At 33.7% G+C, this 23,177-nt stretch overlaps 1 protein-coding gene across 7 annotated transcripts in view; it reads right to left on the reverse strand.

The window, feature by feature from the left end:
* Positions 1 to 23,177, reverse strand: part of LOC125652433 (E3 SUMO-protein ligase PIAS2-like) — a 50,526-nt gene that overhangs the window by 2,111 nt on the left and 25,238 nt on the right. For 4 of the 7 annotated variants that reach the window (XM_048881627.2, XM_048881624.2, XM_048881625.2 and 1 more), the window contains 9 exons: positions 20,301 to 20,385; positions 19,668 to 19,718; positions 18,908 to 18,998; positions 18,562 to 18,696; positions 18,019 to 18,124; positions 15,524 to 15,597; positions 13,644 to 13,804; positions 13,038 to 13,222; positions 9,574 to 12,675 (listed from right to left, as the gene is read on the reverse strand). In XM_048881627.2, coding sequence (XP_048737584.2) covers positions 12,014 to 12,675; positions 13,038 to 13,222; positions 13,644 to 13,804; positions 15,524 to 15,597; positions 18,019 to 18,124; positions 18,562 to 18,696; positions 18,908 to 18,998; positions 19,668 to 19,718; positions 20,301 to 20,385 — 1,550 coding nt within the window. In that variant the 3' untranslated portion in view covers positions 9,574 to 12,013. Of the gene's footprint in view, positions 1 to 395; positions 486 to 9,573; positions 12,676 to 13,037; positions 13,223 to 13,643; positions 13,805 to 15,523; positions 15,598 to 18,018; positions 18,125 to 18,561; positions 18,697 to 18,907; positions 18,999 to 19,667; positions 19,719 to 20,300; positions 20,386 to 23,177 lie in introns of those variants that run through there. The other 3 variants (XM_056164768.1, XM_048881628.2, XM_056164769.1) reach the window with 2 other exon arrangements.

Below are 23,177 nucleotides of genomic sequence, written 5' to 3' on the forward strand. Positions count from 1 at the left end.
TCTTATATGAAGTATGATTTCACCATGAAAAGAGTGATACAGTTCTCCATTACTTTATATACCAGTATATGATTTCTTTCCCCTTTTTCCTCTGATATATTGATAAATTTCTTAAATTGCAAATTAGAGATATTAAAATCCAAACTTTGGTTTGATTTGATGCATGATATGAATTTCTAATAAAACCTGCCACAATGACGTAGATACTCTAATTTTTCAAATGAAAAGTATTTATAAAAATCATAACTGTTATTTGTTAATATATTATTTTAAATCTACAACTAAAATCTTCAAGAAACATGTCATTTGAAAAAAGATGTACAGTATTATACAAATATATTTCAAAAAGAAAATTGGTCTACATACAATATTCTTCCTACCACAAATGTTCCTACCTCTATTATAATTTTCACATCTGGCTGCTCTGTAATTATCACTACTGGCTGATCTGGATCACCCCACCCCTCTTGCCAACATTTTTCTATCTAAAAAAAAAAAGGCCAATATTACAAGGGGAAAATACTTGTTTGTTTCAAAAAGAAATAATATTCCCAGATTAGCCGTTTATAAAATACATTGTATATTCTCAAAAAGGTGTGATGTATATGAGCTTCAACCAATGAACATTGTTGTGAACATAATTATGAAGCAATCTAATTAAATTTAGAATTGTAGATCCGCTCCTCTACAATACAATGTGTTCTTAAAACTTCAATGCCCTCAAAAGTGCATATACTGATGAAAGGCTTTAAATACTAGAGATTGTTTTTATGAAAAATAAATGTCTCCCCAGCTCCCCAAATTGGAAGTGCTCCAAATGAAACCTCCTCCCCTTAATGTACTGCATGGTATGGAGGAGAAAGCATAAGAAGGAACATAGACATTACAAACTCCCATAAGTCACATAAGAGAAGTGTTCACAAACTATTTTACACCCTATACCCCTAAGATCCACTATAACTTTAGGGAAAACAATTGGATCCTTCTGTTCTTACAATATGCACATTTGCAAATGGCATTGAAGTATTGTACAAAATTTCAAGTCTATTGGATAAGCCATATAGGAGAAGCGTTCACAAGCTATTTTAACATCCTCCATCCCTCTTAGATCCACTATAACTTTTATGAAAATAATTGGATCCTCCTGTCCCACAAATATGCGCATCTACAAATGGCAATGAAGCATTGTACAAAGTTTCAAATCTATCTGACAAGCCATATAGGAGAAGTGTTCACAAACTATTTTACATCCTCCACCCCTCTTAGATCCCACTATAACTTTTAGGAAAATATTTGGATCCTCCTGTCCCTACAAGATGCTCATCTACAAATAGCAATGAAGCATCTTAAAAAGTTTCAAGTCTATCCGATTACCCATATACGAGGAGAAGTGTTCACAAACTATTTTACATCCTCCACCCCTCTTAGATCCACTATAACTTTTAAGAAAATCATTGGATCTTCCTGTCCCTACAAGATGCACATCTTAAAATGGCAATGAAGCATTGTAAAAAGTTTCAAGTCTATCTGATAACCAACATACGAGGAGAAGTGTTCACAAACTATTTTACATCCTCCACCTCTCTTAGATCCACTATAACTTTTAGGAAAATCATTGGATCCTCCTGTCCTGACAATATGCACATCTACAAATGGCAATGAAGCATTGCACAAAGTTTCAAGTCTATCCAATAACCCAGCGTTCACAAGATTTTGTGACAGACAGACGGACGGAAAGTACAACAAGAGGCCCATGGGCCACATCGCTCACCTGAGTCACCTTGGCCCATATCTGAAGACTTTCCATATATATTTGCATGTAAAACCTTGGTCCCTATTATGGCCCAAACTAACTACCCTTTGCAAACTTGAATCTGCACTATGTCAGAAAGTTTTCATGTAAAAATCAGCTTTTCTGGCTCAGTGGTTCTTGAGAAGAAGATTTTTCCTATATATTTGTATGTAAAACTTTGATCCCCTATTGTGGCCCCATCCAACCCCCGGAGCCCATGATTTGAACAAACTTGAATCTGCATTATGTCAGGAAGCTTTCATGTAAATTTCAGCTTTTCTGGCTTAGTGGTTCTTGAGAAGAAGATTTTTAAAGTTTTTCCCTATATATTTGTATGTAAAACTTTGATCCCCCCCTTGGGGCCCCATCTTATCCCCGGGGGCCATGATTTGAACAAACTTGAATCTGCACTATGTCAGAAAGTTTTCATGTAAAAATCAGCTTTTCTGGCTTAGTGGTTCTTGAGAAGAAGATTTTTAAAGTTTTTCCCTATATATTTGTGTGTAAAACTTTGATCCCCCCCTTGGGGCCCCATCTTATCCCCGGGGGCCATGATTTGAACAAACTTGAATCTGCACTATGTCAGAAAGTTTTCATGTAAAAATCAGCTTTTCTGGCTTAGTGGTTCTTGAGAAGAAGATTTTTAAAGTTTTTCCCTATATATTTGTGTGTAAAACTTTGATCCCCCCCTTGGGGCCCCATCTTATCCCCGGGGGCCATGATTTGAACAAACTTGAATCTGCACTATGTCAGAAAGTTTTCATGTAAAAATCAGCTTTTCTGGCTTAGTGGTTCTTGAGAAGAAGATTTTTAAAGTTTTTCCCTATATATTTGTGTGTAAAACTTTGATCCCCCCCCTTGGGGCCCCATCTTATCCCCGGGGGCCATGATTTGAACAAACTTGAATCTGCACTATGTCAGAAAGTTTTCATGTAAAAATCAGCTTTTCTGGCTTAGTGGTTCTTGAGAAGAAGATTTTTAAAGTTTTTCCCTATATATTTGTGTGCAAAACTTTGATCCCCCCTTGGGGCCTCATCCTATCCCCGGGGGCCATGATTTGAACAAACTTGAATCTGCACTATGTCAGGAAGTTTTCATGTAAAAATCAGCTTTTCTGACTCAGTGGTTCTTGAGAAGATTTTTAAAGATTTTTCCTATATATTTGTATGTAAAACTTTGATCCCCTATTGTGGCCCCATCCAACCCCAGGGGCCCATGATTTGAACAAACTTGAATCTGCATTATGTCAGGAAGCTTTCATGTAAATCTCAGCTTTTCTGGCTTAGTGGTTCTTGAGAAGAAGATTTTTAAAGTTTTTCCCTATATATTTGTATGTAAAACTTTGATCCCCCCTTGTGGCCCCATCCTACCACCGGGGGCCATGATTTGAACAAACTTGAATCTGCAATATGTCAGGAAGCTTTCAGGTAAATTTCAGCTCTTCTGGCCCAGTGGTTCTTGAGAAGAAGATTTTTAAATGACCCCACCCTATTTTTGCATTTTTGTGATTATCTCCCCTTTGAAAGGGACATGGCCCTTCATTTGAACAAACTTGAAAGCCCTTCACCCAAGGATGCTTTTGGCCAAGTTAGGTTGAAATTGGCCCAGTGGTTCTGGAGAAGAAGTCGAAAATGTGAAAAGTTTACAGACAGACAGACGGACGCCGGACAAAATGTGATCAGAATAGCTCACTTGAACCTTCGGTTCAGGTGAGCTAAAAACAATATGTCTCCCCCTGAAAGAGGGGAGACATAAATATGATAGGTGTATCAACATTAAAAGATATGACTAATTTGAACTCATCCAAGAGTCAATTCCCTGGATTGTAAAATTCACTATTTTTTTGTACATCCTTTTCTGCTATTTCTAAGTACGCATTTAGATTTTATATAGTATAAGCAAACTTACACATAAATACTATATACCAAGTTTGGCCCCACCCTGGGGTCAGAACCCCTACCCCGGGGATCATCAAACTTACAATTTTAGTAAAGGACTACCTGCTCTTTCTAAATATCCATTTAGTTTCAATGTAGTATCAATAACACTAAAGATGTTATTTAAGTGTTTTACACATAAACACTATGTAGTAAGTTTGGGCCTGCCCTGGGGTCAGAACCCCTACCCCGGGGATTATGAAATTTACAATTTTGGTAGAGGCCTTCCTGCTCTACAGCACTATGCATTTAGTTTTTTTTTTAAACGTGAGGTTCTAAAGAAAAAGATTTTTGAAAACTGCTCAATTTTGGGCAGTTTTTGCCCCACACCTAAGGTCCCATGGGTGCAGGAATCCTGAAATTTACAATTTATGTCCCCCTAGTTCCAAAGATGCTCCATACCAAATTGAAAATAATTGGAATGATAGTTATCAAGAAGTTATAAATTTCTTTTGTTCACACATTTAATAACTGACCATTTTGGCCCCGCCCTAATACCAAAACCCCTACCCCTGGGATCATCAAATTTAAAAATTTGGTAAATGACTACCGGCTCTAAATATCCATTTAGTTTCTATCAATAACAGTAAAGAAGATGTTATTCAAGTGTTGTACACATAAACACTATATAGTACGTTTGGCACCGGGGATCATAAAATTTACACTATTTAGGTAGAGGCCTTCCTGCTCTGCATCACTATGCATTTAGTTTTTCTTACACGTGTGGTTGTAGAGAAGAAGATTTTTGAAATTTTGTCAATTTTGGGTAGTTTTTGCTTTGTCCCTAGGGTGCCAGGAGTCCTGAAATTTACAATTTATGTCCCCTTTGTCCTAAAGATGCTTCATACCAAATTTGAAAAGAATTGGACTTGTAGTTAGTTGAAAATGTTCAAATGATAACGCACGCGCACCACGACGGACGGCAACCAATTGCAATAGGTCACCCGAGTTTACTCAGGTGACCTAAAAATGCATATTGAAAACATTATATTTACCTAAATCTCAACCTGGAAAGGATACACGTACCATACACGTCACAACTGATGCAGATGCACGGCAGTGTCTATGCTGTAAATATCTTTTCATTCCCTTTATTCATAAGAGAGCTACAGATGTTCTAGTATACGTATCCAATCAAAATGCAGTATATATTCATATTTGTGAGTTTGACCGCGCCAATCAATTTTGAGTCTAAAGATATACCTTCGATATAAATTTCAAATTATTTCAAAGCAAAACAAAAAAGTTATACTGATTCTAAAGTTTGTGAACAAATAATCCAATGCATGTGCATGCATGGTCAGAGAAATGACATTCATTCTGCATATACTATCATCCTAAAAAGGTTTCAAATTGATCCCTTGTGGAGTTTCTGAAAACACTCCCAGAGAAAATGATAATAAAAAACAAAGTAAAAGCATTATGTTCCCAAACTTTGGGGAACATAATTAGGCCAAAACAAGGTAGTGTAGACCAAAAGACCTCAGACCAAAAGACACACTTTCTCACCATAAGTAACCTTTGTGCTCAGCTAAAGCTTCTAATGTCTCCATTACAAAACAATAGCCCTGTCAAACATGACCCTTCCTATTTACAGAACATTTTTTTAAGGCAAGGTGCTAATTTTGGTCTATTGATTCCAAATCACCAAAATAGAAATGATGAAATATTTCAGCCCTTTTATATTACAGTGAAACCTGTCTAATTTGACATGCACTGGGAGACAAATTTGTTGTAGTCACTTCTGATCACAAAATATGATACTGTGAGGCCAATTCAACTTGATAAGTAGATTATCATCTGGGGTTACCAAAAAATATGGTGCGGGTGGGAAGATTTTATTTTTTAATTTTCATGTCCAAGAGCCATAACTCCTTTGAAAGTTAAAATGAACATGGTCTGTAACTCATCCACTCAAAACAAACATTCAGCTTAATATCTGCAAGCATAGGTCACCTGAATACTAGTGAAAAAGTATCACTACTTCCATGGGCTATGAAATCTAGAAAAAAAATTCCTGTTCTGAATATCTAAGCTAAATTCTAATGTTCAGATGTGTTCTTAAAACTTCACTGCCTTCAAAAGTGCATACACTGATGAAAGGCTTTAAATAATAGGTGTACATGTATTAACATTAAAACATCTGCAAGTATGCATTTAGATTTTATACAGTATCAGCAAACTTACACATAAATACTATATACATGTACTAAGTTTGGCCCTACCCTGGGGTCAGAACCCTTACTCTGGGGATCATCAAATTTACAATTTTGGTAAAAGACTACCGGCTCTATCCATTTAGTTTCAATTTAGTATAAATAGCACTAAAGAATGCCACAATGGTCCAGAATGAAATAGTAAAATGTAAAAAAGTTCATATCTCTTTCTTTTTTTAAATCTCCAGAACAAGAGCTATCAGAATATATGTAGTTAAACAAATTAATATGATTAAAAATATCTATAAAGCATTCCGGAATGAGAAGGTCGAAAAAAGCGACGATGGAATGAAGTAGTCTGTATTGAGTAATGATGGATAACTTTTATAGGGACTGATTCACGATGTTCCCCAAAATTTTATTTTTCACTTTTAATGATCAAAATCTACTGTCTAATATGTTTAAAAAATTTCACATAAAAATTAAGGTTATACATTATCACAAAAGCCCATTTTAGAGAGTTCATTATTTGTTTTGTAAACAAAGATTGCGGTATGTTATTGTTCACGAAATTTTTTTTAAAAAAAAGGATATCGATCTTAGTTTATTAAAACTATTCAAGCATTCTTCGGGTAAAATGTGTCATCTAAAAGTTAAAATGTGCGACTATACAAAATTATGATGCTTTATATTACAAAATTAATATTTCACATGTTTGTTTGTTTACATAAAACATATTTAAGGCTAAAATATAGCTTTTATCCTTGCATTCAGAAGGTCAAAATGTTGGTTGTCAACATTAAATGAGTTATACTTTTAATATCTAACACAAAAAATAAAAAATATTAAGTTAAAAAATCGTGAACCAGTCCATTTAAAGTGTTCCTTATATCTTTATTTCGTAATCGCATAAATCATTTATGGACAAAGGACTCTTAGTTTTGGTGGTTTAATTAAGAACAAAGGAGGAAATGACATGCCAAAAAGGGTAAAGGTAAAAAAGAATTGTCACCAAGATACAGGAGTCGACATTGAAAAGACACCAATATTTCCTACATGACCATTGTAGAGAATAAAGATGAACACAATCAATTTACACCTAGATTATTTGTTTTTGTAGTAATAAGAACTGCATGCTCGACTAGACGCTTTACACACTAGTACCTATACCATTTTGTTTTGATGGGGTATGTTTTTGTAGTGGTTGACTGCTTGATTGAATGTTTAATCAGGTGCGTCTGAAATTTTGTACCTGAAATATACAGCTTTCTTATTCCAGCAAGATCCCCTCTCCCCCCCCCCCCCCCCCCTCTATATTTTTGAAATATAAAAACTATATAAGACTAAAAAATCCTTGGTCCATAGTTGGCTTTTCTGTTTATCAAATGAAAATACGATGAATACTTTAGGATATTGGCACATGTTCAATTCCAACCCCTTATATCTTAAATTTTACTTGTACATATTTCCTTAATTAGTTTTTTATTTCTATCACAGGCTTATAAATATCTTTTTAGAAGAAGAAAAAGAATGCACGTCATCCGAGATTTTATCCCAAATCACTTGGGCCAATATCAGAACATACCACACAGCTATCATTTGAATTGAGCGTTTTAAGGAAGCACAAATAAAGAGTGTACGATAAAATAAATGCAATCGACATTCATATTTTATCCATAGAATAGTAAACAATACCGATAATATATTGCTAAACATTTTAAAGTATTGTTTTGCATCAACAACCCATTTTGACAAAATACAAACAGAAATTTCGTAATAAGTGTGGATCCTAAGACAAGGGAAAACAATTCTTAAATAAATCACGAGTTTCAATATGAAAAGAAAACTTTGTTAGAAAAGTTTATTTTTACGTTCACTTTGTTAAATCAGATCCTATGATACTCGAGTGGATCATAGGATCTGATTTTAATCAGATTGCTTTGTTACATTTGTAAATTTGCTATAGCCATGTTAGTTATAGATGCGAAATTCTTATATTGAATACATAAAGAATTTGCCAGGGAAATCAGTTCACTTGGTTTAACTGTAAATTCACTATATCTGTAAATTCACTATATCCATGTTCACTGTATTTGAGTATCTATACTGTATTTAGTTTGGTTCTTTGATGTCAAGGAGACAACAAGATTCAGAAAATACTGCATTTTTACTATACGAGTTATAAAGCTCTACCCTAGCTCCAGAGATCTTGATCCATGGACTGCCAAGTTTCATAAATTTGGTACAGGCATCCTAACTAATCATGACCAAACACACTGTTTGTCTCCTTGATGTCCCTGAGTGCAGAATTTTTTATCAAAAATATGTTATATTTAAAAAAAAAAAAGGATTTGACCATTCCTCTCAGGCACAAGGGGTTCAGTTACTCTGAAATTCAAATCTTATTTTTGTTCCCCTTCCTTCACAGATGTTCCATACCAAATTTGATGAACTACAGCCAGTGATTCATTTTGAAAATGGTTATCATGAGTCCAGTGGACTCCCCTTGATTACAATAATGAGTCCCATGCTAAAATCAATGAGTCCAAATTTCATTCCTTTAAACAAACAGCCCGACAATCACAGGTATAAACAAACCAAGTTAACGAAGAAGCTTACTGTTGTCACCTCCTTCTAGGGAATTTATATTTTGCATCGTTTATGCAGAAATTTTTTTATTCGTAGTTCATATTGCAAAATGATTTTTAGATGAAAAATTTCTCAAGACCAAGTTCATGCAACAGATCAATCAATGATTTGAATTTTGAGAGTGTTGCAATGTAAATTTCTTGAAACTATACAATCCACACACGCAAATAAGTTTATGATCTGCCAAGTTCACGCGTCTGCTTAAAGTTGAATGATGGAAGTTTTTATTCCTAGCTACTTTGTTTATGCCATTTAGTTTTTCTATGTTCTGTGCAAATGCTGCAATAAATAAATTGTTCTCCATTTTCTTCATTTTTCTCAAATCTTAGCGAAGAATAAAGTGTAAGACATTTTTTTTTCACCTTTCGAATTTTCTCAACCTCCACTTCGTTTTCAGGACCGACATTTGATTTCGGGGACTCCACGTCTTGTTTTGTTTTAACCCGTAGTAACTGGCAATATTATCATTCACATCACTTTGCAAAAATGTTGTTAACTTTCCTTGATTAGGACGTTTTATAAAGTAAAAAAATCGGTGGAATCGGATTATGTGCGAGGAAATTCTAGATCCCAGTTTTGTTAACCCGCCGTAATGCCATATATATCATTTAGTTTTATTGTTTAATACAATGCGAGTTGACCAATGAAATATCATAATTCTTAATTCGGAATATCTCGGGTGTGTAGTACTTTCTGGTGCTTAGATTTTGTATGAATTACCGGAAGGGAAATGAAAACATTTTCATATAATTTGAAGTTTTCATGCGTCCGCTGGGATGCACAGTTATTGAAATCATGCGTCCTGAGCAAATTCAATGCGTAATTTACGCAGGACGCACGTCAAAATGAATCACTGTTAACAGCCACATATTCTCAGATAAAATGTTGATTATGTTCAAATTTTAATGGATGCCAGACAACCACGAAGCGCAATAGGTCACCCAAGTGACCTAACAAAAATTCCATTCCAATTGCAGCAATATATGTGAACTGCATGTATTTTATTATTCAAAGGCTTCCTTAATAAGGAGAACAAGAATTAATATTCACAATTTTAATAACAACAACTTCTTAAGGTTACATTTTTCATAAAAGTTCTGACAATTCCTCTCCAAAATACTTCCCACCTTGTAAGTTTACAAATTTGACATTACCAACTTGTGATCAATAATAAATAATGATATAATTTACAAACAAAAGAACACAAAGGAAGTACCATCACATGTTCACAATACATTTCTAAAACTTCAGTGCCTAAATATTTATTCAGTACACAGCACTACCTGTCAAAAATTACATACATGTACATATTTATATAGAAAGCACAAAATATGCAAAACAAATTTAAAAATAATTTCTGTTTTCTCTGAAAGCAAGTAAAATAATTAGAATAGTATCTGAAACGAAGTTGTATTTTAAAGCTGTATGGTCTGATGCTCACGTATTATTTTTTTGTAAAGTGCTTTAATGCAGCTGAATTAGTTTTCAAAGCTATCAACTTTCCCTTAATTACATTCTTGAAAACATTTCAATGTAATAGAAAACAGCAAGAAGATTATTTAAAAAGTAAATATCGTGGAAGCCTTTAAATACATTTGCCGCTCATTAAGTCTGTTAGGCATCTATAAATAGCCCCATGCGCATGAGGGGAATCCCAACACGATGGATATAACTCTGACACAACTGTTTAAATTCAGGTTTGAAAGAGTGTAAAACACAGAATTACAAAGAGGCATTTGATATTCTTATTTCTTTTAAACTTATGGCACAGTACTGTAGTAGCAAAATACACAGCTTTATGCAGTTAAGTGGAAGTCTGAACTGGACATATGACTGTCACTTGATTTATCTTCAGAATATTTAATAGAAATGGATGAGTGACAGTTGTTTGTAAACACCGATTTAAAACCAAATAATTCTGGTTAAAACAGGTGAAATAATGTATGACATGTCATATGGCCTCATAAATTCTTATGTGTCATCATTAACAGTGTTTTTACAAGGAGAACAAAATTTGCAGAAATCCGGACCATACAACTTTAAAGTTTTTATGTCTTGTTAGATGGTGAAAAATTCAATTTCTGTTACTTTAGCAAATACTATCAACACTGTATCTTCAACTTAAAAATAAGATATATATATATTCATTGGTTTAATCTTTGCAACAAATGATTCCAGACACATCGTCTGAATGTGAATGAAAAAAATCTAAAGCCTTTGGCTTTCACAGTATGGAATAATACCAGCGTATGTACATGATGAATGTTCAGAACACACTTTGCACATTGTGTTTGGGTAACACTTTTCTGTTCATCTAATCATAATCTTCATGAGTACAGTTATAACAAAACCCAAGGAGAGTGCAAGACAAATAAAATGACAGAGGTATTCTTAATCGTAACTTCTTTGTTAAAAAATTTGTGAAAATAACAATTAATGCTTGGATGCAATAACTTAATCAGGAAAACATAAACAATTAAAATTAAAACAAGATGATATTCTAATGCTATAATAGAAAATAAATATTTCATACACATGACTGAGAATACCTTGTCCATATAATGAACATGTTTGAGTGAAACAAAATTTTAGTGCATGCAAAATAAATTATTGTGTCTTATGTGATGGAGACTATGAGTAAAAACAACATTAGTATGAAACAAAATGAAAAATGTAAAGATGTCAGGGTCCTTGACAATGTTGTATTAATGTAATATATATATATTTTTGTCCATTTGTTTGACCATCTGATTCTCACAAAACTAGTTGCATCAGTTTTCCTAACTTGAGAATTTGATAAAACCTGAAATTCTCTGCTCTAAGTTTACCTGATGATTCATGCAGACCTCTCTGTATGTAGCTGGTCATTTAATTTGACTGCCATAAATGAAAATAGTATGATTTTAATTGGATAATCCTGTACACTGGGAAATTTTTGCCCCGTTTTACTTTTATCCAATTTGCTCTCACCCAAGTGAGGAAATTTAAAACTGGACCAAAACAAATTTATTCATTGCTCTAAAGTTGCAAGAAATGGCTTTGAGCAAGTTAAAAAGGGACAAAATCTTTTATTTATACCTTTGGGCGAAAATACCATGGCAAAAATATCCCTGTATACAGTAAGCAATTTCAAATTCCTTCCCTCATTTTTCAGTCTTCATATGTTTCTACATCTTCATCAGTCTACACTCATGTGAATAAGCAAGAAATATAATACTCTTCATTTTTATATACTACAATGAACATAAAACTTTAGGAATGAAGTGGTTAGACCCATAATATAAGAACTGCTAGATTGCTTGATTAGTATTCAGTTTCCTGAGAACTTCAATTTGTTTTACGACGCATCAAACTATAAGTATCACAAGGGCAATTCTTGTAACACTCTATCTTCAAAGAAACTGTATCATTTAACTGCAGCACCATCAAATGCCTTTCAACCTACACCTAGAATAGAGTTCTAGTGATTAATGTAAGAGCTATCTGTATTGGTCCCAAACAATTCCACGTAAAAAGTCCTCTATCTCTCTATCCAAGTTTGGATCATAGTTTTGTATTTGCGGAGGAGGTGGGAAATGGGGAAATGCTGGAGTGGGTAATGATACTGGGGCAGGGATTGGTTGAAATGGAGGCAAAATAGGGGTACTTGAGGGCGGTGTCACGGGGGAAATCCGTATTCCTAAAGGAGAATGAATTAAGGGTTGTCCCGGGGGTGAAGGAGAGGGCAAGGGGCAAGGACTAGGAACCAGGGCTGGTGTAGACTGCCTTGAGGAGTGGGCAGGGGACAGGGAGCTAACTGACTGAGGAGCTGACAAGGGGGCACTTACTGGGGTTCCTGGTCGAGATTTCTGTGGTGAGGATGGTTGCTTTGGAGTACCAGAGGAGGAGGATGAGGATGAAGATGAAGATGAATTTGAATTGGATGATGGTGAGGCCACCATGGGCGAGTCACAAGATGGTGATGCTGTTGATGGCGCTGGAGTTGGAGAGTCCAGACTGATGATGTTAGGACTGGAGTCACCGCCAAATGCATTCAATGACATTGGCTGTGGCGAGTCAGAGTCACTGTCAGAATCCGTATCCTCATCAGAACTGACTGTTAAGTCTATCACTTCCATTTTAGGCTTCTTTGGAGCAGGTCCTACATTGAAAACATGATCAAACTTGTAAATTCCACATCCTCAGAATCAACAATATTTGTCTAAAAAGGACTGGTAAATTTTCTACCATTTCACTTTTTGGTTTGTTGTTTTTTTACAGAAATTAAAATATACTGATTGGTACAAAATTAGACATAGAGTGGTTTCAAATTTTTTTTTTTCATGGACTACCAATCTTTGTTATTTTCATGGTTGTATCGGATATTAATAAATTCCTACTCGTAAAGACAGAACTGAATATCTCTGAACGAAATCCTGCATCACAAAATTTTATGCCTACAGAAATTGATAAAACCCATAAACTGAAAGAATTGCAAACATCACTCTATTCAGAAATTTGTACCTGAGGAGGAGGGGGAGGAAGAGGATGCTGAGGGCCGTGATTCACTTTGACTTGATTTATGAGCAGCAGGGCTGCAGGATATCACATGGGGCTCCTTGAAGGCTTTCAGGGGACTCCAAGATCCATCCTCATGGAACTGTATTTCATTCATATCTGATGTTTTCTGCAATATCTCTACAAACAGCCTAAAAGAAACCAGAGCTGTATGAGCCATAATGATTATTGAATATATGCAAGCAATGAACATACCTTGGGCAAAGTATCACTTGTCTTTGTAATCCATTCATTATAATGGCAATACTTGAAATAAACACCAATATTAATGGTATGATTTTCAGCAAATTCATACACTTTGTCTGTAGAATTTTGATTATATCTATCTTCCCAGGCAGACAAAAATACCAGCTTGATTCATTCAGCAACTGCCTGGGTTAGTTCATTTTAGCCTTCAGATGCAAAAGGCTACATGTACAAGCTCCAACTGCAGCACATTTTTCTCTTTTGTATGAAGGGGTTGCACTGTTTTTTGATGAATCTAATATAAAGTAATTAAAATCTTAAGATTAGCTTTTGTGATTATTGTACAAGCATATACACTTTATTTACCCATCAATAAATAGTCGATGAAAAGGAGCAGGTTTATCACAGACAGGACAAATCCAGGTGGACTTTTTCTCATTCATCATCAGAAATGTGGAGCCATCAAAGCACTGCAGATGTGTGCAGGTGCTTGCTCGGGTCGGAATCGTCATCCTCATCTTGCCCAGCTGTCAAGTGAAAAAAGAATAATCTAAATGTTATCAGCAATCTTTGTGCTAAGAACAGTGAATATTTTAAAAGACAAAAGGTCCACGGGCCTAATCAGTCACCTGAGTACAGGTATTAGTTAAAAGTATCACTAGCCCCAAAACTATGAAATCTATAATCATTTCCCTGCTCTGCATACATGTATCTAAGCTAAATAATATTCAGTAGCAGTATAAAACATGATGTGTTCTCAAAAGCAGAAATGCCCCCAAAAGTGCCGATACTAAAAGACTTTATTTAATATAACCTATGTGAAATTAATATGATTCATTTATTTTGGACCAGTCCTAGAGTCAGAATCCTGGGGTTGCAAAATTCACAATCTTGGTACATGTATATTCATTTCTGCTTTTCCTGAATAAGCATTTAGTATTTATATAGTATCAGCAAAATTAAAGAAGTCTTTCAAATCATAAAGACAATAATCATTATGACAATTTTGGACCCACCCAGGAACCAAAACTCCTATCATGGGGATCATGATATTTATAATTTTGGTAAAGAACTACATGCTCCTTTTAAATATCTATTTTAGTTTCAATTTAGTATCAATAGCACTAAAGATGTTATTCAAATGTTTAACACATAAACACTATATGCCAAGTTGGCCCTGCCCTGAAGTCAGAACCTCTACCCTGTGGATAATGAAAATTACAATATTGGTAGAGGCCTTCCTGCTCTACATGACTATGCATTTAGTTTTTCTGACAGATGTGCAGCTGTATAGAAGATTTTGAAAATTTGTCAATTTATGGCTTATCATCATTTGGTTTCTTTAGGACTTTGAAATTAGCAACAAAATATGTACTTTTTTGATATTTTTTCAGTTCAAAGTCCAAAGATACGCAACTGATGGTTCTGATGACAACCGCCTCCTGGTCCAAACCAGTCAACCAATAAATTTCATCTTGCATTCTCATGATGTGTTGGTGATCTGTTTTAATTCTTTAAGTTTATACTTTAGATACAGACCCTATTGAATACCACATGGTATCCACTCGTGAGAATTTGCTGCAATTTTAACCTCAAGGTGTAGATCTCCAGGTTTGACTCCGTTTCTAGTTCAAGTGTGAAAGAAACACTACTTACTATTAATCATCACTCCCTCTAATATTGATGAAAAGTCCAGGCCTGGCTTCCTTGTAAGCGTAATATTTATACAAGCCCAATCCTAATTTTACTGGACTTGGTCTTCAGACCAGTGACTAATTTTGAAGACTGATGCATGTACAGCACACACATCTGAACATCCCACCATCTTCAAACAGATTACAATGACTTACTGGACATATGAGGAAGACTCGGAGAACAGATTACCATGACTTACTGGACATATGAGGGAGACTCGGAGAACAGATTACCGTGACTTACTGGACATATGAGGAAGACTCGGAGAACAGATTACCGTGACTTACTGGACATATGAGGAAGACTCGGAGAACAGATTACCGTGACTTACTGGACATATGAGGGAGACTCGGAGAACAGATTACCATGACTTACTGGACATATGAGGGAGACTCGGAGAATAGATTACCGTGACTTACTGGACATATGAGGGAGACTCGGAGAACAGATTACCGTGACTTACTGGACATATGAGGGAGACTCGGAGAACAGATTACCGTGACTTATTGGATATATGAGGGAGACTCGGAGAACAGATAACCACGACTTACTGGACATATGAGGGAGACTCGGAGACTAGTAGTTGCAATTTCACTGTCAGGATCATGGGATAACTTTTCCTTAACTGAAAGTAAAAAATGTGACAATGATTAATAATCTCTTAACATACTTTATCAGAAACAAAAATATGTGTCACCAAGTTTATGAGCTTCAATCACTAAGTTTCTCCATTGTTGTATACACAGATCTACTTCTACAGAAACAGATCCACTGCAATTTGTTGAAACTTGGACTGAGATTATCAAATCGAAATCCTCCCTTCCATTCATGTTCTATGCAATATGTTTGCTCTTCATTCATTTTTGTACATTGTCAAAAACTTCATAGAGTTTTCCACTTGCCCATAGAAGTTGGGATATCTTCTTTTGCATTTAAAATATTGTAAATAATATTAGAACATCTTTCATGCAATAAAACTGGTTCAAAAAATATAGGCATACATGGATTAACATTTTGTTTGGTTGAGTGTCTATCAATTGACAGACATTTTAACTATTTTGAAATTGCAGTAATAATGCTATTGTATTTCATTACACATACTTCTTGAAGATTGTATAAACACTGAAATTTTTCTACGGTATGGAAGTTACAATCAGTATCAAAAAAATCTTGAACAACTTTGATCCCCTTTTCATACCATTTCTCATAAAACACAGGTTTTCCCGCAATTCTTATATTAGAATTGTACCACTCTGGAATATTATGAAAATTGTTCTTAATATTTGGAAGATTTTGACTAGTCTTCAAATAAAAAAACCAAGCATTAAAAACATCCTTCCAAAAAACATTGCTTTTAACACATAATTGTTCCACAATAAAACTATCTCCAAAGTCATATAATTTCTTTAAAATATCATTTCCATACATGGCAAAAAAAATATTCATCCATGGTTTCTGACAGTTGGATCTAGTAAGCCTTTTAATCCAAGAGCATTTCAATGATGCAATAAAGTTGCTTATATCAACCATCTTGATACCACCCGATAAATAGTCTTGTGTTATCACAGACCTCTTAACTTTATCTACACTAGATTTCCATAGGAATTCAAAAATAATTTTGTATAAATAAGAAATTGTTTCTTTCTTTGGAGTAGGAAGTGATATAAACAAATGATTCAATTTTGGAATAAGCAAGGTTTTAATGACAGTAGCCCGCCCAATGGGAGTAAGAATCCTTCTTTTCTACTATTCAATAAGAGCAATGATTTTTGGTATTTGAATTCCGAAATTTATATCTTCAATTTCTGTAAGGTCAACTGAAAAATTAATACCCAATAAATTAAAAGTTGTTGATCCCCAATCTAATTTCCATCTTGTATGGTGAAAAACTTGATCTGAAAATTTCTTTGAACCAATCCAAACAATTTTTGTTTTCGAAGAATTAATCCTTAGACCAGAAAAACTGGAAAAAAATTCTATCGTATCTAGATGATATTTCAGTGCAAGATGTGTTTAAAATTTGTTTCAAAACATCTAGTGATTCTTCTGTTCAGTGGATACAGTTTAGAATTTTACATAGAATTCTTCCTGTTGGTTATTATTTGAAAAACATTAGTGTTAAAACAAATGATCTCTGTAGATTTTGTACAAGTAATATTGAAACAATAACACATATTTTTACTTCTTGTAATAAGACCCAAACATTGTGGAGTGAGTTAAGTCTTCATATATATAGAAAAATTTCCGAAAGAATTGGTTTTAATGTGTCAAATATAATATTTGGTGAAATTCCACTGTCTTTAAATAATAAAGCTATAAACTTTATAATTCTATATGCTAAACAATACATATTTATCTGTTTAATGCAGAATAAAGAACCAAATTTTGTTGGATTACTGTCACTTAAAGTTTAAATATCATGTAGAGAAATATGCTGCAATTCAAACATTTAAAATACATAACTTTGATAAAATATGGATGAAGTGGGAAAATATTTTTGCAATTAATTATTACTACATGTACTTGTCATTATTTTTAGTACATGTATTATTGTTACTATTATTACTTTCACTATTGTACAGCAAGTAACCTAAGCCACAGGGAGATTGAAGCATGTATGCATGTATGAAAGGTATGTTTGTGTAAGTGTCTGATGTATTGTATGTGACCAAAAAAATAAATAAATTACAAAAAAAAAAAAAAACTTGATAAAAAGAGTTTTGTTTAATTTACAGAACCATCTTAAAGTTCAATCATACAACTAAATAAATTTTGTGCCAAATTGTCATCAGCGGTGGTCTTCTACTACTATTATACAGGCTGCCACTGGATGATCAAAGACATGTCAAAATGTGAATAGTTCAAATTATACTCCCAATTCATTACATTACAAACGCATAATTCAAACCTTCAAATCTTACAATTTATAAACGCATAATTCAAACCTTCATCTCTTACAATTTATAAAAGTAATTACCATTCAAAACACCTTATCAAGAAAATTTCTAATATTTTTTAATGTTGTAATAATTTGTTAAAAACATACTTAGGGCTCTGGTATGGTCCGCATGCCGGTTACCAAACTGTTTCAATCTGACCAGCAGAATATCTGATGTTAATTTCTTGACCAAAAAAATGGCAAGAAAGAATCCCTGAAATAAAAGAATCAAAATCACAAGACAAAGCCAACTTAGTCTGTCCTAGGACATAAACCCCCGACTCAGATGCCACTCCTAGGACATAAACCCCTGACCCAGACACCATTCCTTGGACATAAACCCCTAACCCAGACACCACTCCTAGGACATAAACCCCTGACTCAGACACCATTCCTAGGACACAAACCCCTGACTCAGATGCCATTCCTAGGACATAAACCCCCTAACCAACATGCCACAAGTTTCATAATGTGAGTATAGGCCTCCATATTCATCATAATGCACCAAACCATGTATATTACAACAATCCCCAGTTCATCTGCTAGATGTTCAACAACAAAGAAGAAGAAATTTGAAGAATGAATACTTTCACATTTTGCGAAGCCCTGATAATATTTACATGTAAACACTTGTAATAAGACATGCCATACCCGTCCAAAGTCTGCAGCCCATGACACTTCTATTTGATTTGGGAGTGTAGGAGAGAGTCTACATAGCGGGGTGATATCCACCGGACGACCAGGGCGTTTAGGTTCTACCCCTGGCTTATTGGTTGGTATTGGATTCTGTAAATAACATCATATGTAGCATATTTACACGCATTTTACTAGTCATCATTTTCTTGATTTTTCTACAGTCTGAATTCTTATTTGCTTATTATCAAATGCTTCAAAATATCAAACCATATTACCCTAAAACAAGTGAACATGTATTTATTTTGTAATTAAATATCGTCAAAATCATTTCAATTCTCAAAAAGATAATAGAAAATCATACTGGTAAGGGAGCCATTTTTCCATTCACACGGACACAAATACTTGGAGGAAAATGGTCATCTTGCTCGCAGCTTGTTTCCAAAAGACCAAACCTGTAACACACACAAACTTACATTCAATAATCATTACTTCACGATCACAAACAATTCATTTAATATTTCAGATGATAATCATGTATTGTTTATCAAAACACCCAGTTGTTATAAGGATAATCTCAGACTATAAGACTTTGGTTTAGTTCTTTCTTTAGGATTCAATTAACATTTATGTTCTTAAAGACCCATTTCATGACCATGTGGTTACTAGAAAAGTAGGTGTGACCAAATCAAGACATGTAATTTACCTGGAGGTGCCAGAGTCTATGTAGGTGTTATTTACTATATACAACAAAATACATGGAAAGTAAAAGAAATAATATTGAAAACCTGCCAACTGAATCCATCATTTAAAAATAAGAATGAATATATATCAATTCATTTATTTATATCACATAGTTTGATTTAAAATTATCAATGCTATTGATATGACCAAAATTAGTTTTTATGGTTTATTGGGCCACCAGAACTGTTTAATGCTTCAACTCAACCTATACAGTTGAATTATTCCATATCAATTTAAATCTTGAAAGGGTTTAGAAAGGACTATATTTTATGGCGTAAGTTTATGAGTTTACAGTTTCTGTTTTATCCATGTATTATCAATATTTATACTCTTGGATGTGTATTTCAATTTTGTAATTTTATTCAAATGGAAGTAACAACCTTAGCTGTATCTGTGTTGTGTATTCACATCTAGCACCTGGTCTGAAATCTCTGAAAACAAAAGAATACACATTAGTCTGAAGGTTCCTTACCCCTGAAGTGGACATCAAGTAAAAAGAGAGCTACAGCCTTGGTGAAGTAGAAAGAGACTTGATTTCACCAATTAGAAGATGTACTACATGTATTTGTAAGTACAAATATTGTAGGCTTCCCACTACATGAGTTGTTATGTCCCCAATAAAACATATTTCTACTGAAAACTTGTGATGTTCAGGACCAGTGGTCATAAAACATGTTTCTACTGAAAACTTGTGATGTTCAGGACCAGTGGTCATAAAACATATTTCTACTGAAAACTTGTGATGTTCAGGACCAGTGGTCATAAAACATGTTTCTACTGAAAACTTGTGATGTTCAGGACCAGTGGTCATAAAACTTGGGCCAGATCACTTTTGATCTCGGTCTCACTTTTATAAAAGGAAAGTGAGATTGAGATCAAAAGTGAGCTCGTCCAAGTTTTACAGCCAAGGAGCCTGAACATTTGAATATAATCGGTATGCCTCTTTCATTATTATTGTTTCGTTGATTTCCAACACTACTAAAATCATCTGTTAAGAATATTTTTGTTCTTACCTGGACATTGCAATATCTTGTGCTTGTTGTGGAGTCAAATGAAAATTGTAGTGATTATCCTGAAACTTTGTTGATCCTCTAGGTACTATAAAATACAGATATACAGACATACATAATTACATGGCATCACACAAAAACATAATACACTGTACCAATATAACATTTACAAATGTTAACTAGTCAAGAACAGTTAGAAATTTTGGGGGAGATGGTCAACTTTTATTTGGATTTTAAGAATACTTAGTGTTTACTTACACTGTAATTTTGTACAAAAGATGAAACTTAGAAAGACAAAACTCTGTGTAAATACTACAGATTTTGTAAATTATCCGACTGTGAATGACCTAAGTGAACAATTGTTACTTTTTTGTATATGTAGATAATGGAAGAAGCGTTTTCAATTTATCATAGAATTATTCAATTTTACTTGTAATACACAATTTGATTGCTTTATTTGACTTTATCTACATTCTTTATAAGGTAAAAACAATGTTGTCCCTGCTATATGACGTCCTAGGAATGACGTCACAATACGTTTGTCAGTTCTGTTTCCATTTTGTTGCTATGGAAATATTGGTCCTTGTCACATAAAATTATGATTTTCTTTAGAATAATTCCTCAAATAATATCAAACACCATTTACTAAATACGATATAAAGTAAGTTGGAACAGTTTACACTATTTTATAAACCACTTTGCAGTTTATAATGCATAAACTGTCCTAACTTACTTTAAATCATATAAAATGAGGAAAAATTGCTTTCATTTCTTAATTATGAAAAAATATATAATAAATTATGAAAAATTCTAGGCCATCAACAAAATACATTAGTAGCTCAACCATTTGATTTTCAATATTAATCTAACTTCACTTTTAATCTAACTTCACTTTTCACAAGTTCATAAAGGATTCTATCCTAATTAGTATCACAGAGATAAAGGGCAAATCAATGTTACACAAAGATTTTATCCTGTACAAGTAGTTCTCATATACAGGACTTTTGTGTTTTATGCTAAATATTTCATTGAAAAATATCTTTTGTCTGAAAAATCATTCTGAACTCCTTTTTGCTCTAATTATTAAGAAATCTAAAGCATTCATTATAAAGCAACTGGACTATTCTATTCATAATTTTTAAAACTTTGACCAATTACAGCAGAAATATGACTTCTGAAACTTTAAGGAAGTTAACTCTTGAACATTTGAGCACAACTGTGCAGGATGCTACAACTGTGCATTTACTGGTTCAATACTGATCCCATCGGTGCAAGCATATTACAAATTTATTACTGAACCTTATCCAGTTGAAAAGGTTCTTTTGTGTCAATTCAAATTTTGAAAGGGTTTGGCAGGGACTATATTTTGTGGTGTTAGTATTAATTAATAAAAAATTTCTAAATCTGCACGATATTACAGTTTCTGTATCATCCAATATATCTTCTCATTTTTATACTCTTATACGTGTATTTCAGCTTTATAATTCATGACACAAGTAGTTGAGACTTAGAACTAGTTCAAATGTAATTCATTAATTTGGTTAATATATTTTCCCAAACAGAAGACTGATTCTTAAAAGAAATTTAAATTAATTTACTCAAAATTTTGTATAAAAATTCAGTATTTTTGCCAATAATTCAAAAATTTGATTTAGTTCCCTTTTAAATTCTAAGACAAGACCATGAAAATTATGTGAAATTTTAGAAATTGGCATTGTCCTTTTAAACTCAAATTTGATATCATGAATTTTTTTGCATATCAAGTGCAAAAAGGTCATTCATTTCCATTACTAATATTAAACTTTTTTTCATTTAGAGGACACCATTATGTATCTATTTTATGTAATGAATGATTTGTGTTGTATATGTTGTGTTGATACCAATCATGTTTAAACAAATAAATCTTGAGTGCAAAAAGGTCATGTTTAGAACACTGCAGCTCAATAACAAGCATTGCGACCAATTTTTCTGTTTAATTTTCTAATTCTCCTTCAATATAGAAATCAAAAATACACTTCCCAAAAAAATTGACATAACTCCAAATCTCAAGTGCGAACCTCTTTAACATCAACTTTTTGCACTCAGGTTTCCTTATACAAACCTTTGTAACAAGAGCAACGCCAACGTGCAGGGATCGAAATTAACTTTTTTCACCACTAGCAAATTTTAGCTAGTGGATTATTTTCCAACTAGCAAAATTGAGCCTTTACTAGCATTTTTCAATCGATTACTGTTTTACATGAATTTAAGAAAACAAGCATGTCTCTTTATCAAAATTTTGGGAAAATCTTTTAAAATCTCCTTTAAAGTGCAATAATAAAAATAAGATTGCGAATTCTTTCATTTAAAATTCAATGAATTATCAGACAACATACATGGTGTGGGTCATAGGGTACACTTGTGCGGCGTACTCGCTGTCCAGAGATCTACCACCTATTTACAGCATCATGTGGATTGAAATCTTGAAGACTGTTTGCGCCAATTTAAACTATATGTTCAAAACTTTTGGAAATTTCATCTAAAAAAAATTCTAGTTGAAAAGAAAACCCCGCGAACTCGAAGTGTTTGACTATAGAGTACAGAAGGACACCGCGTGAAACGGTGACACACTGTCATGTGTTGTTTTATGTAGACACGGACGAGATCAATATGCTTGCTATTTAAATCAGACGTCTCTGAGACGTCCGAAGTGTGTATGAAGTAGGCCATCTTCGACATCACTGACTGAGATGACCTTGGCCTTAGTTATTTATTCGATCCACGTTTACTTTTTCAATACTTGTATATTCATTCTGTAAAGCGTTTCTATGCACAAGACAAAATTATTGTAAACTTCAAAGTACAGCCAATAAACCGAGGAAATCCTGGAAAAAGATCGGG

The sequence above is a fragment of the Ostrea edulis genome, chromosome 5, assembly GCF_947568905.1.
Source record: "Ostrea edulis chromosome 5, xbOstEdul1.1, whole genome shotgun sequence".
Classification (NCBI taxonomy): domain Eukaryota; kingdom Metazoa; phylum Mollusca; class Bivalvia; order Ostreida; family Ostreidae; genus Ostrea; species Ostrea edulis.